At 38.8% G+C, this 20,979-nt stretch overlaps 1 protein-coding gene across 1 annotated transcript in view; it reads right to left on the bottom strand.

The window, feature by feature from the left end:
* The window catches only part of LEKR1 (leucine, glutamate and lysine rich 1), a 291,545-nt gene that overhangs the window by 147,074 nt on the left and 123,492 nt on the right, over nt 1-20,979 (bottom strand). The window contains exon 9 of the mRNA XM_060099982.1: nt 9,236-9,411. Within this exon, the coding sequence (XP_059955965.1) occupies nt 9,236-9,411 (176 nt within the window). The remainder of the gene's footprint in view (nt 1-9,235; nt 9,412-20,979) is intronic.

Here is a 20,979-nt window from a genome sequence, read left to right as displayed (position 1 = left end):
TTGGTACATGTCTCTTCTTGAATTATGGTTTTCTCAGGGTATATGCCCAGTAGTGGGATTGCTGGGTCATACGGTAGTTCTATTTGTAGTTTTTTAAGGAAACTCCATACCGTTATCCGGAGTGGCTGTACCAATTCACATTCCCACCAGCAGTGCAAGAGTGTTCCTTTTTTTCCACACCCTCTCCAGCATTTATTGTTTCTAGATTTTTTGATGATGGCCATTCTGACTGGTGTGAGATGATATCTCATTGTAGTTTTGATTTGCATTTCTCTAATGAGTAAAGATGTTGAGCATCCTTTCATGTGTTTGTTGGCAGTCTGTATATCTTCTGTGGAGAAATGTCTATTTAGGTCTTCTGCCCATTTTTGGATTGGGTTGTTTGTTTTTTTGTTATTGAGCTGCATGAGCTGCTTATAAATTTTGGAGATTAATCCTTTGTCAGTTGCTTCATTTGCAAATATTTTCTCCCATTCTGAGGGTTGTCTTTTGGTCTTGTTTATGGTTTCCTTTGCTGTGCAAAAGCTTTTAAGTTTCATTAGGTCCCATGTGTTTATTTTTGTCTTTATTTCCATTTCTCTAGGAGGTGGGTCAAAAAGGATCTTGCTGTGATTTATGTCATAGAGTGTTCTGCCTATGTTTTCCTCTAAGAGTTTGATAGTGTCTGGCCTTACATTTAGGTCTTTAATCCATTTTGAGCTTATTTTTGTGTATGGTGTTAGGGAGTGATCTAATCTCATACTTTTACATGTCCCTGTCCAGTTTTCCCAGCACCACTTATTGAAGAGACTGTCCTTTCTCCACTGTACATTCCTGCCTCCTTTATCAAAGATAAGGTGACCATATGTCCGTGGGTTTATCTCTGGGCTTTCTATCCTGTTCCATTGATCTATCTTTCTGTTTTTGTGCCAGTACCATACTGTCTTGATTACTGTAGCTTTGTAGTATAGTCTGAAGTCAGGGAGCCTGATTCCTCCAGCTCCATTTTTCGTTCTCAAGATTGCTTTGGCTATTCGGGGTCTTTTGTGTTTCCATACAAATTGTGCAATTTTTTGTTCTAGTTCTGTGAAAAATGCCAGTGGTAGTTTGATAGGGATTGCATTGAATCTGTAGATTGCTTTGGGTAGTAGAGTCATTTTCACAATGTTGATTCTTCCAATCCAAGAACATGGTACATCTCTCCATCTATTTGTATCATCTTTAATTTCTTTCATCAGTGTCTTATAATTTTCTGCATACAGGTCTTTTGTCTCCTTAGGTAGGTTTATTCCTAGATATTTTATTCTTTTTGTTGCAATGGTAAATGGGACTGTTTCCTTGACTTCACTTTCAGATTTTTCATCATTAGTATATAGGAATGCCAGAGATTTCTGTGCATTAATTTTGTATCCTGCAACTTTACCAAATTCATTTACTAGTTCTAGTAGTTTTCTGGTAGCATCTTTAGGATTCTCTATGTATAGTATCATGTCATCTGCAAACAGTGACAGCTTTACTTCTTCTTTTCCCATTTGGATTCCTTTTATTTCCTTTTCTTCTCTGACTGCTGTGGCTAAAACTTCCAAAACTATGTTGAATAAGAGTGGTGAGAGTGGGCAACCTTGTCTTGTTCCTGATCTTAGTGGAAATGCTTTCAGTTTTTCACCATTGAGTACAATGCTGGCTGTGGGTTTGTCATATATGGCCTTTATTATGTTGAGGAAAGCTCCCTCTATGCCTACTTTCTGCAGGGTTTTTATCATAAATGGGTGTTGAATTTTGTCGAAAGCTTTCTCTGCATCTATTGAGATGATCATATGGTTTTTCTCCTTCAATTTGTTAATATGGTGTATCACGTTGATTGATTTGCGTATATTGAAGAATCCTTGCATTCTTGGAATAAACCCCAATTGATCATGGTGTATGATTCTTTTAATGTTCTGTTGGATTCTGTTTGCTAGTATTTTGTTGAGGATTTTTGCATCTATGTTCATCAGTGATATTGGCCTGTAGTTTTCTTTCTTTGTGACATCCTTGTCTGGTTTTGGTATCAAGGTGATGGTGGCCTCGTAGAATGAGTTTGGGAGTGTTCCTCCCTCTGCTATATTTTGGAAGAGTTTGAGAAGGATAGGTGTTAGCTCTTCTCTAAATGCTTGATAGAATTCGCCTGTGAAGCCATCTGGTCCTGGGCTTTTGTTTGTTGGAAGATTTTTTATCACAGTTTCAATTTCAGTGCTTGTGATTGGTCTGTTCATATTTTCTATTTCTTCCTGATTCAGTCTTGGCAGGTTGTGCATTTCTAAGAATTGGTCCATTTCTTCCAGGTTGTCCATTTTATTGGCATAGAGTTGCTTGTAGTAATCTCTCATGATCTTTTGTATTTCTGCAGTGTCAGTTGTTACTTCTCCTTTTTCATTTCTAATTCTATTGATTTGAGTCTTCTTCCTTTTTTTCTTGATGAGTCTGGCTAATGGTTTATCAATTTTGTTTATGTTCTCAAAGAACCAGCTTTTAGTTTTATTGATCTTTGCTATCGTTTCCTTCATTTCTTTTTCATTTATTTGTGATCTGATTTTTATGATTTCTTTCCTTCTGCTAACTTTGGGATGTTTTTGTTCTTCTTTCTCTAATTGCTTTAGGTGCAAGGTTAGGTTGTTTATTCGAGATGTTTCCTGTTTCTTAAGGTGGGATTGTATCGCCATAAACTTCCCTCTTAGAACTGCTTTTGCTGCATCCCATAGGTTTTGGGTCGTCGTGTCTCCATTGTCATTTGTTTCTAGGTATTTTTTAATTTCCTCTTTGATTTCTTCAGTGATCACTTCGTTATTAAGTAGTGTATTGTTTAGCCTCCATGTGTTTGTATTTTTTACAGCTCTTTTCCTGTAATTGATATCTAGTCTCATAGCATTGTGGTCGGAAAAGATACTTGATACAATTTCAATTTTCTTAAATTTACCAAGGCTTGATTTGTGACCCAAGATATGATCTATCCTGGAGAATGTTCCATGAGCACTTGAGAAAAATGTGTATTCTGTTGTTTTTGGATGGAATGTCCTATAAATATCAATTAAGTCCATCTTGTTTAATGTATCATTTAAAGCTTGTGTTTCCTTATTTATTTTCATTTTGGATGATCTGTCCATTGGTGAAAGTGGGGTGTTAAAGTCCCCTACTATGAGTGTGTTACTGTCGATTTCCCCTTTTATGGCTGTTAGTATTTGCCTTATGTATTGAGGTGCTCCTTTGTTGGGTGCATAAATATTTACAATTGTTATATCTTCTTCTTGGATCGATCCCTTGATCATTATGTAGTGTCCTTCTTTGTCTCTTCTAGTAGTCTTTATTTTAAAGTCTATTTTGTCTGATATGAGAATTGCTACTCCAGCTTTCTTTTGGTTTCCATTTGCATGGAATATCTTTTTCCATCCCCTTACTTTCAGTCTGTATGTGTCTCTAGGTCTGAAGTGGGTCTCTTGTAGATAGCATATATATGCGTCTTGTTTTTGTATCCATTCAGCCAATCTGTGTCTTTTGGTGGGAGCATTTAGTCCATTTACATTTAAGGTAATTATTGATATGTATGTTCCTATTCCCATTTTCTTAATTGTTTTGGGTTTGTTATTGTAGGTCTTTTCCTTCTGTTGTGTTTCTTGCCTAGAGAAGTTCCTTTAGCATTTGTTGTAAAGCTGGTTTGGTGGTGCTGAACTCTCTCAGCTTTTGCTTGTCTGTAAAGCTTTTAATTTCTCCATCAAATCTGAATGAGATCCTTGCTGGGTAGAGTAACCTTGGTTGCAGGTTTTTCTCCTTCATCACTTTAATTATGTCCTGCCACTCCCTTCTGGCTTGTAGAGTTTCTGCTGAGAGATCAGCTGTTATCCTGATGGGGATTCCCTTGTGTGTTATTTGTTGTTTTTGCCTTGCTGCTTTTAATATGATTTCTTTGTTTTTAATTTTTGACAGTTTGATTAATATGTGTCTTGGTGTATTTCTCCTTGGATTTATTCTGTATGGGACTCTCTGTGCCTCCTGGACTTGATTAACTATTTCCTTTCCCATATTAGGGAAGTTTTCAACTATAATTTCTTCAAATATTTTCTCAGTCCCTTTCTTTTTCTCTTCTTCTTCTGGAACCCCTATAATTCGAATGTTGGTGCATTTAATGTTGTCCCAGAGGTCTCTGAGACTGTCCTCTGTTCTTTTCATTCTTTTTTCTTTATTTTGCTCTGCAGCAGTTATTTCCACTATTTTATCTTCCACCTCACTTATCCGTTCTTCTGCCTCAGTTATTCTGCTATTGATCCCATCTAGAGTATTTTTTATTTCATTTATTGTGTTTTTAATCGATGCTTGATTCATCTTTAGTTCTTCTAGGTCCTTGTTAACTGTTTCTTGCATTTTGTCTATTCTATTTACAAGATTTTGGATCTTGGAAATAGAATCTTGGATCATCTTTACCATCATTATTCTGAATTCTTTTTCAGGTAGACTGCCTGTTACCTCTTCATTTGTTAGGTCTGGTGGGTTTTTATCTTGCTCCTTCTCCTGCTGTGTGTTTTTCTGTCTTCTCATTTTGCTTATGTTACCTTGTTTTGGGTCTCCTTTTTGCATGCCGCAGGTTCATAGTTCCCGTTGTTTTTGGTTTCTGTCCCCAGTGGCTAAGGTTGGTTTAGTGGGTTGTGTAGGCTTCCTGGTGGAGGGGACTAGTGCCTGTGTTCTGGTGGATGAGGCTGGATCTTGTCTTTCTGGTGGGCAGGTCCACGTCTGGTGGTGTGTTTTGGGGTGTCTGCGGACTTTTTATGATTTGAGGCAGCCTCTCTGCTAATGGGTGGCGTTGTGTTCCTGTCTTGCTAGTTGTTTGGCATAGGGTGTCCAGCACTGTAGCTTGCTAGTCGTTGAGTGAAGCTGGGTGCTGGTGTTGAGATGGAGATCTCTGGAAGATTTTCGCCGTTTGATATTATGTGGAGCTGGGAGGTCTCTTGTGGACCAGTGTCCTGAAGTTGGCTCTCCCACCTCAGAGGCACAGCACTGACTCCTGGCTCCTCAATTTGGGATGATTTGTTGTCTATTCATGTATTCCACAGATGCAGGGTACATGAAGTTGATTGTGGAGCTTTAATCCGCTGCTTCTGAGGCTGCTGGGAGAGGTTTCCCTTTCTCTTCTTTGTTCTCACAGCTCCTGGGTCTCAGCTTTGGATTTGGCCCCGCCTCTGCGTGTAGGTCACCGGAGGGCGTCTGTTCTTCGCTCAGACAGGACAGGGTTAAAGGAGCAGCCTCTTCGGGGACTCTGGCTCACTCAGGCCGGGCGGGAGGGAGGGGCACGGGGTGCGGGGCGAGCCTGCAGCGGCAGAGGCCGGTGTGACGTTACACCAGCCCGAGGCGCGCCGTGCGTTCTCCCAGGGAAGCCGCCCCTGGATCCCGGGACCCTGGCAGTGGCGGACTGCACAGGCGCCCGGAAGGGCCGTGTGGACAGTGACCTGCCCTCGCACACAGGCTTCTTGGTGGCAGCAGCAGCAGCCCCAGCATCCCACACCCGTCACTGGGCTCCGCGCTTTCAGCCGTGACTCGCGCCCATCTGTGGAGCTCCTTTAAGCAGCGTTCTTAATCCCCTCTCCTCGCGCACCAGGAAACCAAGAGGGAAGAAAAAGTCTCTTGCCTCTTCGGCAGCTCCAGAGTTTTCCCGGACTCCCTCCCGGCTAGCTGTGGCACATTAGACCCCTTCAGGCTGAGTTCTTGCCGCCAGCCCCAGTCCTCTCCTTGCGCTCTGACCGAAGCCCGAGCTTCAGCTTCCAGCGCCGCCCGCCCTGGCGGGCGAGCAGACAAGCCTCTCGGGCTGGTGAGTGCCGCTCGGCACCGATCCTCTGTGCGGGAATCTCTCTGCTTTGCCCTACCCAGGTATGTGGGGAGTTTCTTGCCTTTTGGGAGGTCTGGGGTCTTCTGCCAGCATTCAGTAGGTGTTCTGTAGGAGTTGTTCCACGTGTAGCTGTATTTCTGGTGTATCTGTGGGGAGGAAGGTGATCTCCGCGTCTTACTCTTCCGCCATCTTACCCAGAAGTTCCAGAGTATTTTTGATGTTTATCCAAGTTACTGCATTACTGTAGTTCATTCTATGTTCCATTGTTTATTCAGCCGTTTTTTTGATAATCCATTCTACTGATGTACTTCTGGGCTTTTACCAACTTAAGGCTATTTTGAATAAAGCTTGAATAAAGTTGCTGAATATTTTTATGGACATATGTTTTCATTTGGGGGAGATGGTAAATTCCAAAGGGAAGAATTTCAGAGACATCAGACAGATGTATCTTTAGTTTTAGAAAAAAACTGTCAGATCTTTTTTCAAAGCGGCTGTAACATTTTATACTCTCACCGATATGTCTGAGAGTTCCAGTTGCCCTCCTTCCTCAACTAAATTTGCTGTTGTCATTTTTTTTCATTTTAGCCAACCTAGTGTGTATGTACTGGTATCTCACTGTGGTTTCAATTTGCATTTCCCTATGACTCATAATGCTGAGCACCTTTTCATGTCCTTATTGGCCATTTGTGTATCTTTCCTTATAAAGTGTCTATTCAAATCTTTTGGCCATTTTTGGTTGGATCACTTGTACTTTTACTATTGACTTGTAGGTGCTCTTTATGTAACCTGGACAGCAGTCCTTTGTCGCAGATTTTTTGAATATTTTCTCTGTCTGTGGCTTACCTATTCATTTTCTTAATGGCATCTTTTGATGAGCGGAAGTTTTTAACTTTGATTAAGTCTAATTCATCAATTTTTGTTCTTTTGTTATTCTTACTTCTGTGTCCTATCCAAGAAACCTTCATTTACTATCAATTCATGAAGATATTTTCCTGTTTCTTCTTTTATTGTTTTAGCTTTTATACTTAGCTCTGATTAATCCTGAATTAATTTTTATGGAGTTAAGGAATCAAAGTATATTTTCCTATATGGCTATTCAGTTGTTCCAGCACAATTTGTTGAAAGACTTTCTTTTTCCCATTGAATTGTTTTGGTGCCTTGTCAAAAGTGAAATGATCATTATTAACAGGGGTCATTTACAAGGCTATTTTGTTCCATTGATCTATTGTTGATCCATATGCCAGTATTACATTTACTTGATTACTATGATTTTATAATAAATCTTAGAGTCAGATGATGTTAATTCTCCATTATTATTAGCTTTTTATATAGCTTTTTGTATTTTTTTTTAGTGGTTGCTCTAGGGATTATACATCCTTAATTTCTTAGTCTACATAGAATGAATGTTGCACCATGTCACATAAAATACACAAAGCATGCAACCATATGGATCTATTACCCCATCCCCCTGTCCTTTATGCTCTAGCTGTCATATGTTAAATCAACATACTTTATAACCTCCATCATATAATATTATAATTCTTACTTTAAATGAGCATAGACAGTTTTTCAGTTCAAAGGAAAAAAGAATTTCATATTTACTCATATTTATTACTTATGGTATATTTTAACCCTTCCCTGGGGCTCTGTTCAGTTTTTTCAGTGTTTATCTCTCTTCTTCAAGTTGAATAATTTCTATTGATCTATCTTAAAGTTCATTGATTCTTTCTTTGGTAATCACAATATGCTATAAAAGTCTATCCAGTAAATTTTAATTTTAGATATTGTATTTTTTAATTCTTGACTTTCCAATTTTTAATAGTTTCTTGCTGAGATTTTCTCTCTTTTCATTCATTATTAGCTTATTTTCTTCTATGTCATTGAACATAGTTAACAGCTGATTTGAAATCCTAGTCAGCTAATTATATCATCTGGCCCACCTCAGGGTTGGTCTTTATTGACTGTCTACTCTTTTGAGTAGAAGCCATTTTCCTGTTTCTTCCCAGTTCAAGTAGTTTTGGATTGTATCCTAAACATTGCAGATGTTATGTTATGGAGACTCTGGATTCTGTTATGTTCCTCTAGAGTATTGATTTTTTTTTTGGTATTGCTTTGTTTTAACAGGTAGTTAACTTGGCTGAACTCAAATACTAAAGACTGTTTCCCCTAGGGTAATGTCAATTGCTTTAGCCTTAGATGAGCTACTTAAGAGTCTTCCCTGTACACACGTATTTTAGGCGTAAGCCAGAGATTTGGGAAGAGTTTATATGCGAAAACTGAGCTCTCATTTTCTCTTTTCGAGGATATCCTCTCACTTCTCAAAGCTGGAGCTGCCTTGATCTCTGTCCTCCAGTCTTAAAGCCAAAATGACTATAGATTTCTATCAAAGTTCTAGCTTCCCTGCTTGGAATAGATTGTACCCTGCCCTCAATCTAATAGCCATAAAAAAACACCAAAACAAACAACAACAACAAAACAGGGAATTCACCCAGTGCTATCCTCTTCTTTCAATTAAAAAAAAATAATAGATTTTTTTAGTTCAGTTTTAGGTTCATAGTAAAATTAAGCAGAAAGTACAGAGAATTCCCAGATACTCCCTGCCCCCCACACATGCACAGCTTCCCCCACTATCAATATCCTGCACCACAGTGGTACATTTTTTACAATTAATGAACCTACATTGGCACACCATTACCATCCCAAATCTATAACTTACATTAAGGGTACACTCTTGGCGTTCTATATTCTGTGGGGTTTGGCAAAATGTATAAAGACACCTATCCACCATCATACTATACAAAATAGTTTCACTGCCCTAAAATACTCCATGCTCTACCTATTCATCCTTCCTTCCTACCCTGGCAACCACTGACCTCTTTACTATTTCCATAGTTTTGCCTTTTCCAGAATAGTCATATATTACAGTTGGAATCATCCAGTACATAACCATTTTAGATTGGCTTTTTTCAAATAGTAATAGGCCTTCTTTCAATTTTTCTTATGTTCCCTCCATGTGCTTGGTCTTAGTCACCCTCCAGTGTTTTTAGGTAGTTACTTTGTCCAGAATTTATAGTTGTTATCTGTGGGAACTCTGATCTAATTAGAGCTACTCAGCCATTAACAGAAAAAAAGTTTGAAAATACAAATTTGTACATTTAACAGGAATAACCAGACTTCTGGTCACAGTTCAAGATTGATGTATCAGAGCTTATCTTAGATCAGGCCTATAATTATTAAATTTCAGGGATGGAATAGATCTTAATGGTCATCTAGTATACTAACAAATAACAGTTTTAAAATTAATCATAATTCCCATCACATAAAATGAAGTATCATTATTTTATTACTTATGATATACCATTTACCAAAAAAAGGACGATTATGTTCTAAATATATATAACAAACCTGTCAAGGCTGTTTCACTTATGGATTTAATTTGTAGAAAAACTTCTCCTTTCAGTGAAGTCCAGTTTTGAAAATTATCATATACTTCATTTTTAATACCGGTCAGCTCCCTTTTACTAAAAGTAAGTAATGAAAGAGTCTTATTCCAGAGATACTTGTATTCTGTCAATCTCTGACTGTAAAGAAGTAAGGAAAAATTAGGATTTTTAAAAATGGCAAGCATAATAACAAATATGTATTTGAAAAAAGGTTTTCTTTGAAAAAGGGTTTTAGAGTGACCATACAATCTACTGTTTAAATGGAGACAGTTATGAAAGTAAATGTAGGTGCTATCTGCATTATGCTAAGACAACGTATAAACTGGGGTTATCCCAGGAAGACTGAGGTATATGGTCACCCCAACTCATTTCCATTGTGTTATAATATTTTAACTATAAATAAAGATAGCTAACTACTTTCATACACATTTTTCTATTAATCTTTTAAAATTAATTTAACAGCAAACATTTAGGGAAGGAAATTCAGTCAAAAGTGACTTAGTCAGGACTTCCCTGGTGGTGCAGTGGTTAAGAATCTGCCTGCCAATGCCGGGACACAAGTTTGATCCCTGGTCTGGGAAGATCGCACATGCCGCGGAGCAACTAAGCCTATGTGCCACAACTACAGAGCCTGTGCTCTAGAGCCCACAAGCCACAACTGCTGAGCCCACATGCCACAACTACTGAAGCCCGCACGCCTGGAGCCCGTGCTCTGCAACAAGAGAAACCACTATAATGAGAAGCCAGAACACCTCAATGAAGAGTAGCCCCCACTCACCGCAACTAGAGAAAGCCCGCCTGCAGCAACAAAGACCTAATTCAGCCAAAAACAAATAAATAAAATAAAAAGGTGACTTAGTCACTGAGCCTAAAAGAGAATCTCAGATTTGTAGACAGCATTCTTCCTGTGCTATAGTCCTACAGGCAGTGTAAAACCTGGGGTAATAATAAATGAAATCTTTTTAAGTGACTGATCCAGTGCTTTTCCCACATCAAATGCCACAGCTCAAAGTAACCACATGTTTTTTACCATCTCAATGATTTTTTTTTTTTTTTTTTTTTTTTTCTTTCTTTTTGCGGTATGTGGGCCTCTCACTGTTGTGGCCTCTCCCGTTGCGGAGCACAGGCTCCGGATGCGCAGGCCCAGCGGCCATGGCTCACGGGCCCAGCCGCTCCGCGGCATATGGGATCCTCCCAGACCGGGGCACGAACCCGCATCCCCTGCATCGGCAGGCGGACTCTCAACCACTTGCGCCACCAGGGAGGCCCCCATCTCAATGATTTTTATTACTTCAGATGTCCTGGCTATCATTTACCTAATAATCAAGCAAGATGCAGACATGGATATGAGTGTTATCAGCAAAAAGATGATGACTGAAGCCATGGGAGTTAATTATTTGCTTAATATTTATCTACCTAAGTAGATTAAGATCTATTATGCAGAGACTGTATCTGTCTTGTTCATCACAGTCTCCCTTGCACCTAGCACAGTACCTACCACACAGTATGTACTCAACACATATTGATGAATGAATGAATGAGTGAAAAAAATAGATCATGCTGTTGGAGGCATAAAGAAGTAAGAAATACTGAGGATAAAATACTGGACAACACTAATATTTATGGGAATAAATCAGAAAAGAAACCCTCAAAGGAGACGAGGGAGGAGCAACCAGTGAGTCAGAAGCAAAGCCAAAAAGATAATGTCGGAAAAGCCAGGGGATAAGAGAATTTAAAGTAGAGAGTAGTGGTCAGTTTTTAAGGCCTCAGACAAAGGCTGAACAGAGTCCATTATATCCGGTATTAAGGAGGTCTTTGGTGACCTCAGAGAGAGGCTTCAGGTAGAAAAAGACTGAGCAGTAAAGCAGAAGTGAGAAAATAGTTATGTGGTACCAGCAATCAAGAACCTTGATTGAGGCAGCAAGGAGAGAAAAAGGAAGATACACAGTAGAATGGTTTGTTAGGATGGGAGACACCTGAGTGTTTACAGAGCTAAGCAGACAGTATGAGTACAGTCACAGAGGCTAAAAAACACAGGCAAGAGATGTGATCATTTCTTGCGCAAAGAACTAGAAAGAAAGGACAGATGTAAAACAAAGGCTGAAAGATTAGCCTTTGCCAGGAAGAAGGGTGGTGTCATTCTGTGTGGTTAATTAATAAGGTCCACCTGAATGACCAAACGCCACAGGGAATCCTCAATCAGCATGCAGACCTGGGAGCTAAGTGAGACGTTGACTTCAAAAAAAAATCAAAGAAAGGGGTGGGGCTGAGGGAGGGATGGATTGGGAGGTTGAGGTTAGCAGATGCAAACTATTACATATAGAATGGATAAACAACAAGGTCCTACTGTATAGCACAGGAACTATATGCAATATCCTGAGATAAACCATAATAGAAAAGGATATAAAAATGAATGTATATAACATGTATAACTGAATCACTTTGCTGTACAGCAGAAATTAACACAACATTGTAAATCAACTATACTTCAATTAAAAACAAGCCAAAAAAAAAATCAAAGAAAGAGTCCAACAGATCTCTAAAGCAAAGGGGAGCAATGGTGAGGATGGGAAGTTTGAATGCGAAGCCAGGAAGTGGTAAGACAGAGACAAGAACTATGAACTAAGTCAAGGTTAAAGGCCTAATGGGCCAAAAGTAAGGCAGCTGCTGGGAGCAAGTCATGTACATGGGGGTCAAGGCCTAAAGGGATATTTAATAGAAGAAAGACCGGATATGGATGCATGTGCTTCTGTAGGGAAAAAAGGCAGGAAACAGAAAAATCAAGCCTCTTAGCAAAGAGCAGACCCATCACATTTTGTGTGGCCTAGATCTTATATGATTGGTGTGGATAGAGGGATGGCTTTCTTGTAAAAGATGACTACAAAATTAGGTTTAAAAGTGTGCACTTATAGATTGAGAAAAATCATTACAAATAAAATTGTAAAAGTTAATAAATCTCATCAATATCACAAAATACAGAAAAACAATATAACTTTTTAATAAGTAACAGCTCTACAATACTTATTTTGTGTATAATTTTTGGCTACATGCTTTACAAGCACCTTTTCATATGAGAACCATTGTATAATAATACTTTGTGTGGAGAGAATATAAAAATTATACAGCCTTTCATCTAGCAAGGCCATTAGTTTTATTATCTGTGGTAGTTTAGAAAGATTCTTTTAGCCTCACAGCCATTATTGGTAATATCATGTAAATATTAAGCATTGTCAAATTTGGGAAAATCCTTATAAAAATTTTTCATATATGATAAAATTTTTGGCATTTCAAGTTTTCTTGGAAAATGACATCTTAAATTGCCTTTGAAATGATGAAACTCATGAACCAGCTTATCTCAGATGTCCTTGAAGTGGTATACTATGATTTTTATGTTATATTCATTGATGCCAGCAGCTTTGGTCAAATCAGCAAGAAACTAAAATCTTTCTCCAATGTATTCAAATAATTAACTCATCTTCATTGAATGGATTACAAAATAATCCAAGAGATTTTATTGAAAAGGTATTGCTTATCATGTAATCTGAAAAAATGTTATAATTTGTTTTTTATGACAGAATAATTTCTATTGTTTAAATTGTTCATCTTTATTGCTTTTACTCTATTAATTCAAAAAAATTCATACACATCCCTATTTTTAGTCTGCAATGTCTTGCTTGTGTAATTGAAGCAGTCTAAAATGTCTTTCCAAATGGCAGTTATAATGTATATTCCCAACACAACTTTCTCTCTCAGATCCCTCAAATGCCAGGGACTACTCCAAACGCATACTGACATCAGAAGTAGGAGAAGGGAAATCAGAGTGCAAAGATACAGAATTTTTACAATTATAATTTAAAACTTTTGCCAGGGGCCCTCCCAGAAGCTTGGAAGGGGGTCCTGAGTGTGGGGTTCTGAAACTTAAGTATCATTTGACTCACAGGAAATACGCCTGTGTTGATAACTTTAACTCTCTTTGTGAAATACAAGGCAAGACACACAGCTGGTGAGAGATGAGTAGCACAAAGAATTTTAAGCAGAATATTGAGGATTTAGAATAGTATTGAAGAAATTGAGGGCCTGGTGTTTAACAACCTGTAAGTGTGTATAAAGACTGAGGGTTTTAAGGGTAAATAAGCAGAGGTAAAAGTAGCTGGAGTATTGGTAAATTCCTTTATGCAGAAACATACTCTATGAAGAAAATCCTAAAGAATACACACACACACACACACACACACACAAATACTAGAATAAATGGGTTCATTAAGATCACAGGATACATAAACCATGTGCAAAAACCAATCTGTTTACTAGCAATGATGAATCCCAAAAATAAAGTTAAGAAAAAAATCCCACTTGTCATAACATCAAAAAGAATAAAATCTTTAGAAATAAACTTAATAAAAGGAGTGCAAGACTTGTATACTAAAAACAAAACATTTCTGAGAGAACTGAAGATCTCAGTGGAAAGATATATGGATTCTTGGATTAAAAAATTCAACATTTTAAAAATGGCAATTTTCCCCAAATTGACCTATAGATTTAATGCTATACCTATCAAAATCCCAGTAGGCTACTTTTCAGAAATTGACAAGATGATCCTAAAATTTATATGGAAATACAAGGTTCCCAGAATAGCCAAAACAATCTTGAAAACAAAGAAATTTGAAGGGCTTACATTTCTTGATCTCAAAATTCACTAAAAATTATAATATTCAAGAGAGTGTGGTACTGACATTAAGAATAGATATACATCAATAGATGAATAAAATAGAATAGAGAGTCCAGAAATAATTCCTTCCATTCATGGTGAATTGATTTTAGGTAAAGGGACCAAGGCAACTCAATAGGGAAAGAAGAGTCTTTTTAACAAACAGTGCTAGAATAATTGAATATTCACATGAAAAAAAAAGATGAATTTAGATCCTTACTTTACATCATTCACAAGAGTTAAAATGGATCACAGACCTAAAGCTAAGAGCTAAAACTATAAAACCTTCAGAAGAAACTACTGGAAAAAATCTTTGTGACCTTTGGTTAGGCAGAGTTCTTAGACACATTACCAGAAGCACAATCCCTAAAAGAAAACATTGATTAAACTGTATTTCACTAAAAATAATAACTTTCGTTCTTCGAAAAGACACAGTTAAAAAACCGAAAAGACTTGCCACAGACTGGGAGAAAATATTTACAAATCATATTTCAAATAAAAGACTTGTACCCAGAATATACAAAGAACTCTTATAATCTGATAACAAGAAAACAAACCAATGAAAAATAGAAAAAATATTTTAATAGATATTTCACCAAATAACCACAAAAATGGTTAATAAGCACACGAAAAGATGTTCAACACCATTAGTCATTTGGGAAACACAAATCAAAGCACAGTGAGGTACCATTTCACAGCCTCTAGAATGGCTACTATAAAAAAAAGACAGACAATAAGAAATGTCGTCAAGAACACAGTGAAAGTAGAATCCTCATTCCTGGTAGGAATGTAAAATAGTGCAGCCATTTTGAAAAATAGTTTTGCAGTTTCTTAAAGGTTAAATATTAATTTACCATATGATTCAGTAATTCTACACTTAGGTATCTACTCAAAAGAAATGGAACATACATCCACACAAAGACTTACATGTGAACGTTTATAGCAGCATTATTCATAAGTGCCAACAAGTGGAAATAATCCAAACGTCCTTCAACTAATAAATGCATAAATAAAATGTGGTATGTTCAGACAATGGAACACTATTTAGCAATAAAAAGGAACAAAGTACTGATGCATGATACAACATGGATAAACATCAAAAACATTATTGAGGAGACTTCTGGGTAAGATGGCGGAAGAGTAAGACGCGGAGATCACCTTCCTCCCCACAGATACAACAGAAATACAGCTACACGTGGAACAACTCCTACAGAACACCTACTGAACGCTGGCAGAAGACCCCAGACCTCCCAAAAGGCAAGAAACTCCCCACATACCTGGGTAGGGCAAAGCAGAGAGATTCCCGCACAGAGGAGCGGTGCCAAGCGGCACTCACCAGCCCGAGAGGCTTGTCTGCTCCCCCGCCGGGGCGGGCGGCACTGGAGCTGAGGCTCGGGCTTCGGTCAGAGCGCAGGGAGAGGACTGGGGCTGGCGGCGAGAACTCAGCCTGAAGGGGGCTAATGTGCCACAGCTAGCCGGGAGGGAGTCCGGGAAAACTCTGGAGCTGCCGAAGAGGCAGGAGACTTTTTCTTCCCTCTTGGTTTCCTGGTGCGCGAGGAGAGGGGATTAAGAGCGCCGCGTAAAGGAGCTCCAGAGACGGGCGCGAGTCGCGGCTGAAATCGCGGAGCCCAGAGACGGGCGTGGGACGCTGGGGCTGCTGCTGCCGCCGCCAAGAAGCCTGTGTGCGAGCGCAGGTCACTGTCCACACCGCCCTTCCGGGAGCCTGTGCAGCCTGCCACTGCCGGGGTCCCGGGATCCAGGGGCGGCTTCCCTGGGAGAACGCACGGCGCGCCTCGGGCTGGTGCAACGTCACGCCGACCTCTGCCGCTGCAGGCTCGCCCCGCACTCCGTGCCCCTCCCTCCCGCCCGGCCTGAGTGAGCCAGAGTCCCCGAAGAGGCTGCTCCTTTAACCCTGTCCTGTCTGAGCGAAGACCAGACGCCCTCCGGCGACCTACACGCAGAGGCGGGGCCAAATCCAAAGCTGAGACCCAGGAGCTGTGAGAACAAAGAAGAGAAAGGGAAACCTATCCCAGAAGCCTCAGAAGCAGCGGATTAAAGCTCCACAATCAACTTCATGTACCCTGCATCTGTGGAATACATGAATAGACAACAAATCATCCCAAATTGAGGAGCCAGGAGTCAGTGCTGTGCCTCTGAGGTGGGAGAGCCAACTTCAGGACACTGGTCCACAAGAGACCTCCCAGCTCCACATAATATCAAACGGCGAAAATCTTCCAGAGATCTCCATCTCAACACCAGCACCCAGCTTCACTCAACGACCAGCAAGCTACAGTGCTGGACACCCTATGCCAAACAACTAGCAAGACAGGAACACAACGCCACCCATTAGCAGAGAGGCTGCCTCAAATCATAAAAAGTCCGCAAACACCCCAAAACACACCACCAGACGTGGACCTGCCCACCAGAAAGACAAGATCCAGCCTCATCCACCAGAACACAGGCAGTAGTCCCCTCCACCAAGAAGCCTACACAACCCACTAAACCAACCTTAGCCACTGGGGACAGACACCAAAAACAACGGGAACTACGAACCTGCAGCCTGCAAAAAGGAGACCCCAAACACAGTAACATAAGCAAAATGAGAAGACAGAAAAACACACAGCAGGAGAAGGAGCAAGATAAAAACCCACCAGACCTAACAAATGAAGAGGGAATAGGCAGTCTATCTGAAAAAGAATTCAGAATAATGATGGTAAAGATGATCCAAAATCTTGGAAATAGAATAGACAAAATGCAAGAAACAGTTAACAATGACCTAGAAGAACTAAAGACGAATCAAGCATCGATTAAAAACACAATAAATGAAATAACAAATACTCTAGATGGGATCAATAGCAGAATAACTGAGGCAGAAGAACGGATAAGTGAGGTGGAAGATAAAATAGTGGAAATAACTGCTGCAGAGCAAAATAAAGAAAAAAGAATGAAAAGAACAGAGGACAGTCTCAGAGACCTCTGGGACAACATTAAACGCACCAACATTCGAATTATAGGGGTTCCAGAAGAAGAAGAGAAAAAGAAAGGGACTGAGAAAATATTTGAAGAAATTATAGTTGAAAACTTCCCTAATATGGGAAAGGAAATAGTTAATCAAGTCCAGGAGGCACAGAGAGTCCCATACAGAATAAATCCAAGGAGAAATACACCAAGACACATATTAATCAAACTGTCAAAAATTAAAAACAAAGAAATCATATTAAAAGCAGCAAGGCAAAAACAACAAATAACACACAAGGGAATCCCCATCAGGATAACAGCTGATCTCTCAGCAGAAACTCTACAAGCCAGAAGGGAGTGGCAGGACATACTTAAAGTGATGAAGGAGAAAAACCTGCAACCAAGATTACTCTACCCAGCAAGGATCTCATTCAGATTTGATGGAGAAATTCAAACCTTTACAGACAAGCAAAAGCTGAGAGAGTTCAGCACCACCAAACCAGCTTTACAACAAATGCTAAAGGAACTTCTCTAGGCAAGAAACACAACAGAAGGAAAAGAACTACAATAACGAACCCAAAACAATTAAGAAAATGGGAATAGGAACATACATATCAATAATTACCTTAAATGTAAATGGACTAAATGCTCCCACCAAAAGACACAGACTGGCTGAATGGATACAAAAACAAGACCCATATATATGCTGTCTACAAGAGACCCACTTCAGACCTAGAGACACATACAGACTGAAAGTAAGGGGATGGAAAAAGATATTCCATGCAAATGGAAACCAAAAGAAAGCTGGAGTAGCAATTCTCATATCAGACAAAATAGACTTTAAAATAAAGACTACTAGAAGAGACAAAGAAGGACACCACATAATGATCAAGGGATCAATCCAAGAAGAAGATATAACAATTGTAAATATTTATGCACCAAACATAGGAGCACCTCAATACATAAGGGAAATACTAACAGCCATAAAAGGAGAAATCGACAGTAACACAATCATAGTAGGGGACTTTAACACCCCACTTTCACCAATGGACAGATCATCCAAAATGAAAATAAATAAGGAAACACAAGCTTTAAATGATACATTAAACAAGATGGACTTAATTGATATTTATAGGACATTCCATCCAAAAACAACAGAATACACATTTTTCTCAAGTGCTCATGGAACATTCTCCAGGATAGATCATATCTTGGGTCACAAATCAAGCCTTGGTAAATTTAAGAAAATTGAAATTGTATCAAGTATCTTTTCCGACCACAATGCTATGAGACTAGATATCAATTACAGGAAAAGAGCTGTAAAACATACAAACACATGGAGGCTAAACAATACACTACTTAATAACGAAGTGATCACTGAAGAAATCAAAGAGGAAATTAAAAAATACCTAGAAACAAATGACAATGGAGACACGACGACCCAAAACCTATGGGATGCAGCAAAAGCAGTTCTAAGAGGGAAGTTTATGGCAATACAATCCCACCTTAAGAAACAGGAAATATCTCGAATAAACAACCTAACCTTGCACCTAAAGCAATTAGAGAAAGAAGAACAAAAACATCCCAAAGTTAGCAGAAGGAAAGAAATCATAAAAATCAGATCAGAAATAAATGAAAAAGAAATGAAGGAAACGATAGCAAAGATCAATAAAACTAAAAGCTGGTTCTTTGAGAAGATAAACAAAATTGATAAACCATTAGCCAGACTCATCAAGAAAAAAAGGGAGAAGACTCAAATCAATAGAATTAGAAATGAAAAAGGAGAAGTAACAACTGACACTGCAGAAATACAAAAGATCATGAGAGATTACTATAAGCAACTCTATGCCAATAAAATGGACAACCTGGAAGAAATGGACAAATTCTTAGAAATGCACAACCTGCCAAGACTGAATCAGGAAGAAATAGAAAATATGAACAGACCAATCACAAGCACTGAAATTGAAACTGTGATAAAAAATCTTCCAACAAACAAAAGCCCAGGACCAGATGGCTTCACAGGCGAATTCTATCAAGTATTTAGAGAAGAGCTAAAACCTATCCTTCTCAAACTCTTCCAAAATACAGCAGAGGGAGGAACACTCCCAAACTCATTCTACGAGGCCACCATCACCTTGATACCAAAACCAGACAAGGATGTCACAAAGAAAGAAAACTACAGGCCAATATCACTGATGAACATAGATGCAAAATTCCTCAACAAAATACTAGCAAACAGAATCCAACAGCACATTAAAAGGATCATACACCATGATCAAGTGGGGTTTATTCCAGGAATGCAAGGATTCTTCAATATACGCAAATCAATCAATGTGATACACCATATTAACAAACTGAAGGAGAAAAACCATATGATCATCTCAATAGATGCAGAGAAAGCTTTTGACAAAATTCAACACCCATTTATGATAAAAACCCTGCAGAAAGTAGGCATAGAGGGAACTTTCCTCAACATAATAAAGGCCATATATGACAAACCCACAGCCAGCATCGTCCTCAATGGTGAAAAACTGAAACCATTTCCACTAAGATCAGGAACAAGACAAGGTTGCCCACTCTCACCACTCTTATTCAACATAGTTTTGGAAGTTTTAGCCACAGCAATCAGAGAAGAAAAGGAAATAAAAGGAACCCAAATGGGAAAAGAAGAAGTAAAGCTGTCACTGTTTGCAGATGACATGATACTATACATAGAGAATCCTAAAGATGCTACCAGAAAACTACTAGAGCTAATCAATGAATTTGGTAAAGTTGCAGGATACAAAATTAATGCACAGAAATCTCTGGCATTCCTATATACTAATGATGAAAAATCTGAAAGTGAAATCAAGGAAACACTCCCATTTACCATTGCAACAAAAAGAATAAAATATCTAGGAATAAACCTACCTAAGGAGACAAAAGACCTGTATGCAGAAAATTATAAGACACTGATGAAAGAAATTAAAGATGACACAAATAGATGGAGAGATGTACCATGTTCTTGGATTGGAAGAATCAACATTGTGAAAATGACTCTACTACCCAAAGCAATCTACAAATTCAATGCAATACCTATCAAACTACCAATGGCATTTTTCACAGAACTAGAACAAAAAATTTCACAATTTGTATGGAAACACAAAAGACCCCGAATAGCCAAAGCAATCTTGAGAACGAAAAACGGAGCTGGAGGAATCAGGCTCCCTGACTTCAGACTATACTACAAAGCTACAGTAATCAAGACAGTATGGTACTGGCACAAAAACAGAAAGATAGATCAATGGAACAGGATAGAAAGCCCAGAGATAAACCCACGGACATATGGTCACCTTATCTTTGATAAAGGAGGCAGGAATGTACAGTGGAGAAAGGACAGTCTCTTCAATAAGTGGTGCTGGGAAAACTGGACAGGGACATGTAAAAGTATGAGATTAGATCACTCCCTAACACCATACACAAAAATTAGCTCAAAATGGATTAAAGACCTAAATGTAAGGCCAGACACTATCAAACTCCTAGAGGAAAACATAGGCAGAAAACTCTATGACATAAATCACAGCAAGATCCTTTTTGACCCACCTCCTAGAGAAATGGAAATAAAGACAAAAATAAACACATGGGACCTAATGAAACTTCAAAGCTTTTGCACAGCAAAGGAAACCATAAACAAGACGAAAGGACAACCCTCAGAATGGGAGAAAATATTTGCAAATGAAGCAACTGACAAAGGATTAATCTCCAAAATTTATAAGCAGCTCATGCAGCTCAATAGCAAAAAAACAAACAACCCAATCCAAAAATGGGCAGAAGACCTAAATAGACATTTCTCCACAGAAGATATACAGACAGCCAACAAACACATGAAAGGATGCTCAACATCTTTACTCATTAGAGAAATGCAAATCAAAACTACAATGAGATATCATCTCACACCAGTCAGAATGGCCATCATCGAAAAATCTAGAAACAGTAAATGCTGGAGAGGGTATGGAAAAAAGGGAACACTCTTGCACTGCTGGTGGGAATGTGAATTGGTA

Source organism: Mesoplodon densirostris, chromosome 5, assembly GCF_025265405.1.
Source record: "Mesoplodon densirostris isolate mMesDen1 chromosome 5, mMesDen1 primary haplotype, whole genome shotgun sequence".
Classification (NCBI taxonomy): domain Eukaryota; kingdom Metazoa; phylum Chordata; class Mammalia; order Artiodactyla; family Ziphiidae; genus Mesoplodon; species Mesoplodon densirostris.
The sequence above is the reverse complement of the archived record's forward strand: the minus strand, read 5'-3'. Positions and strand labels throughout refer to the sequence as shown.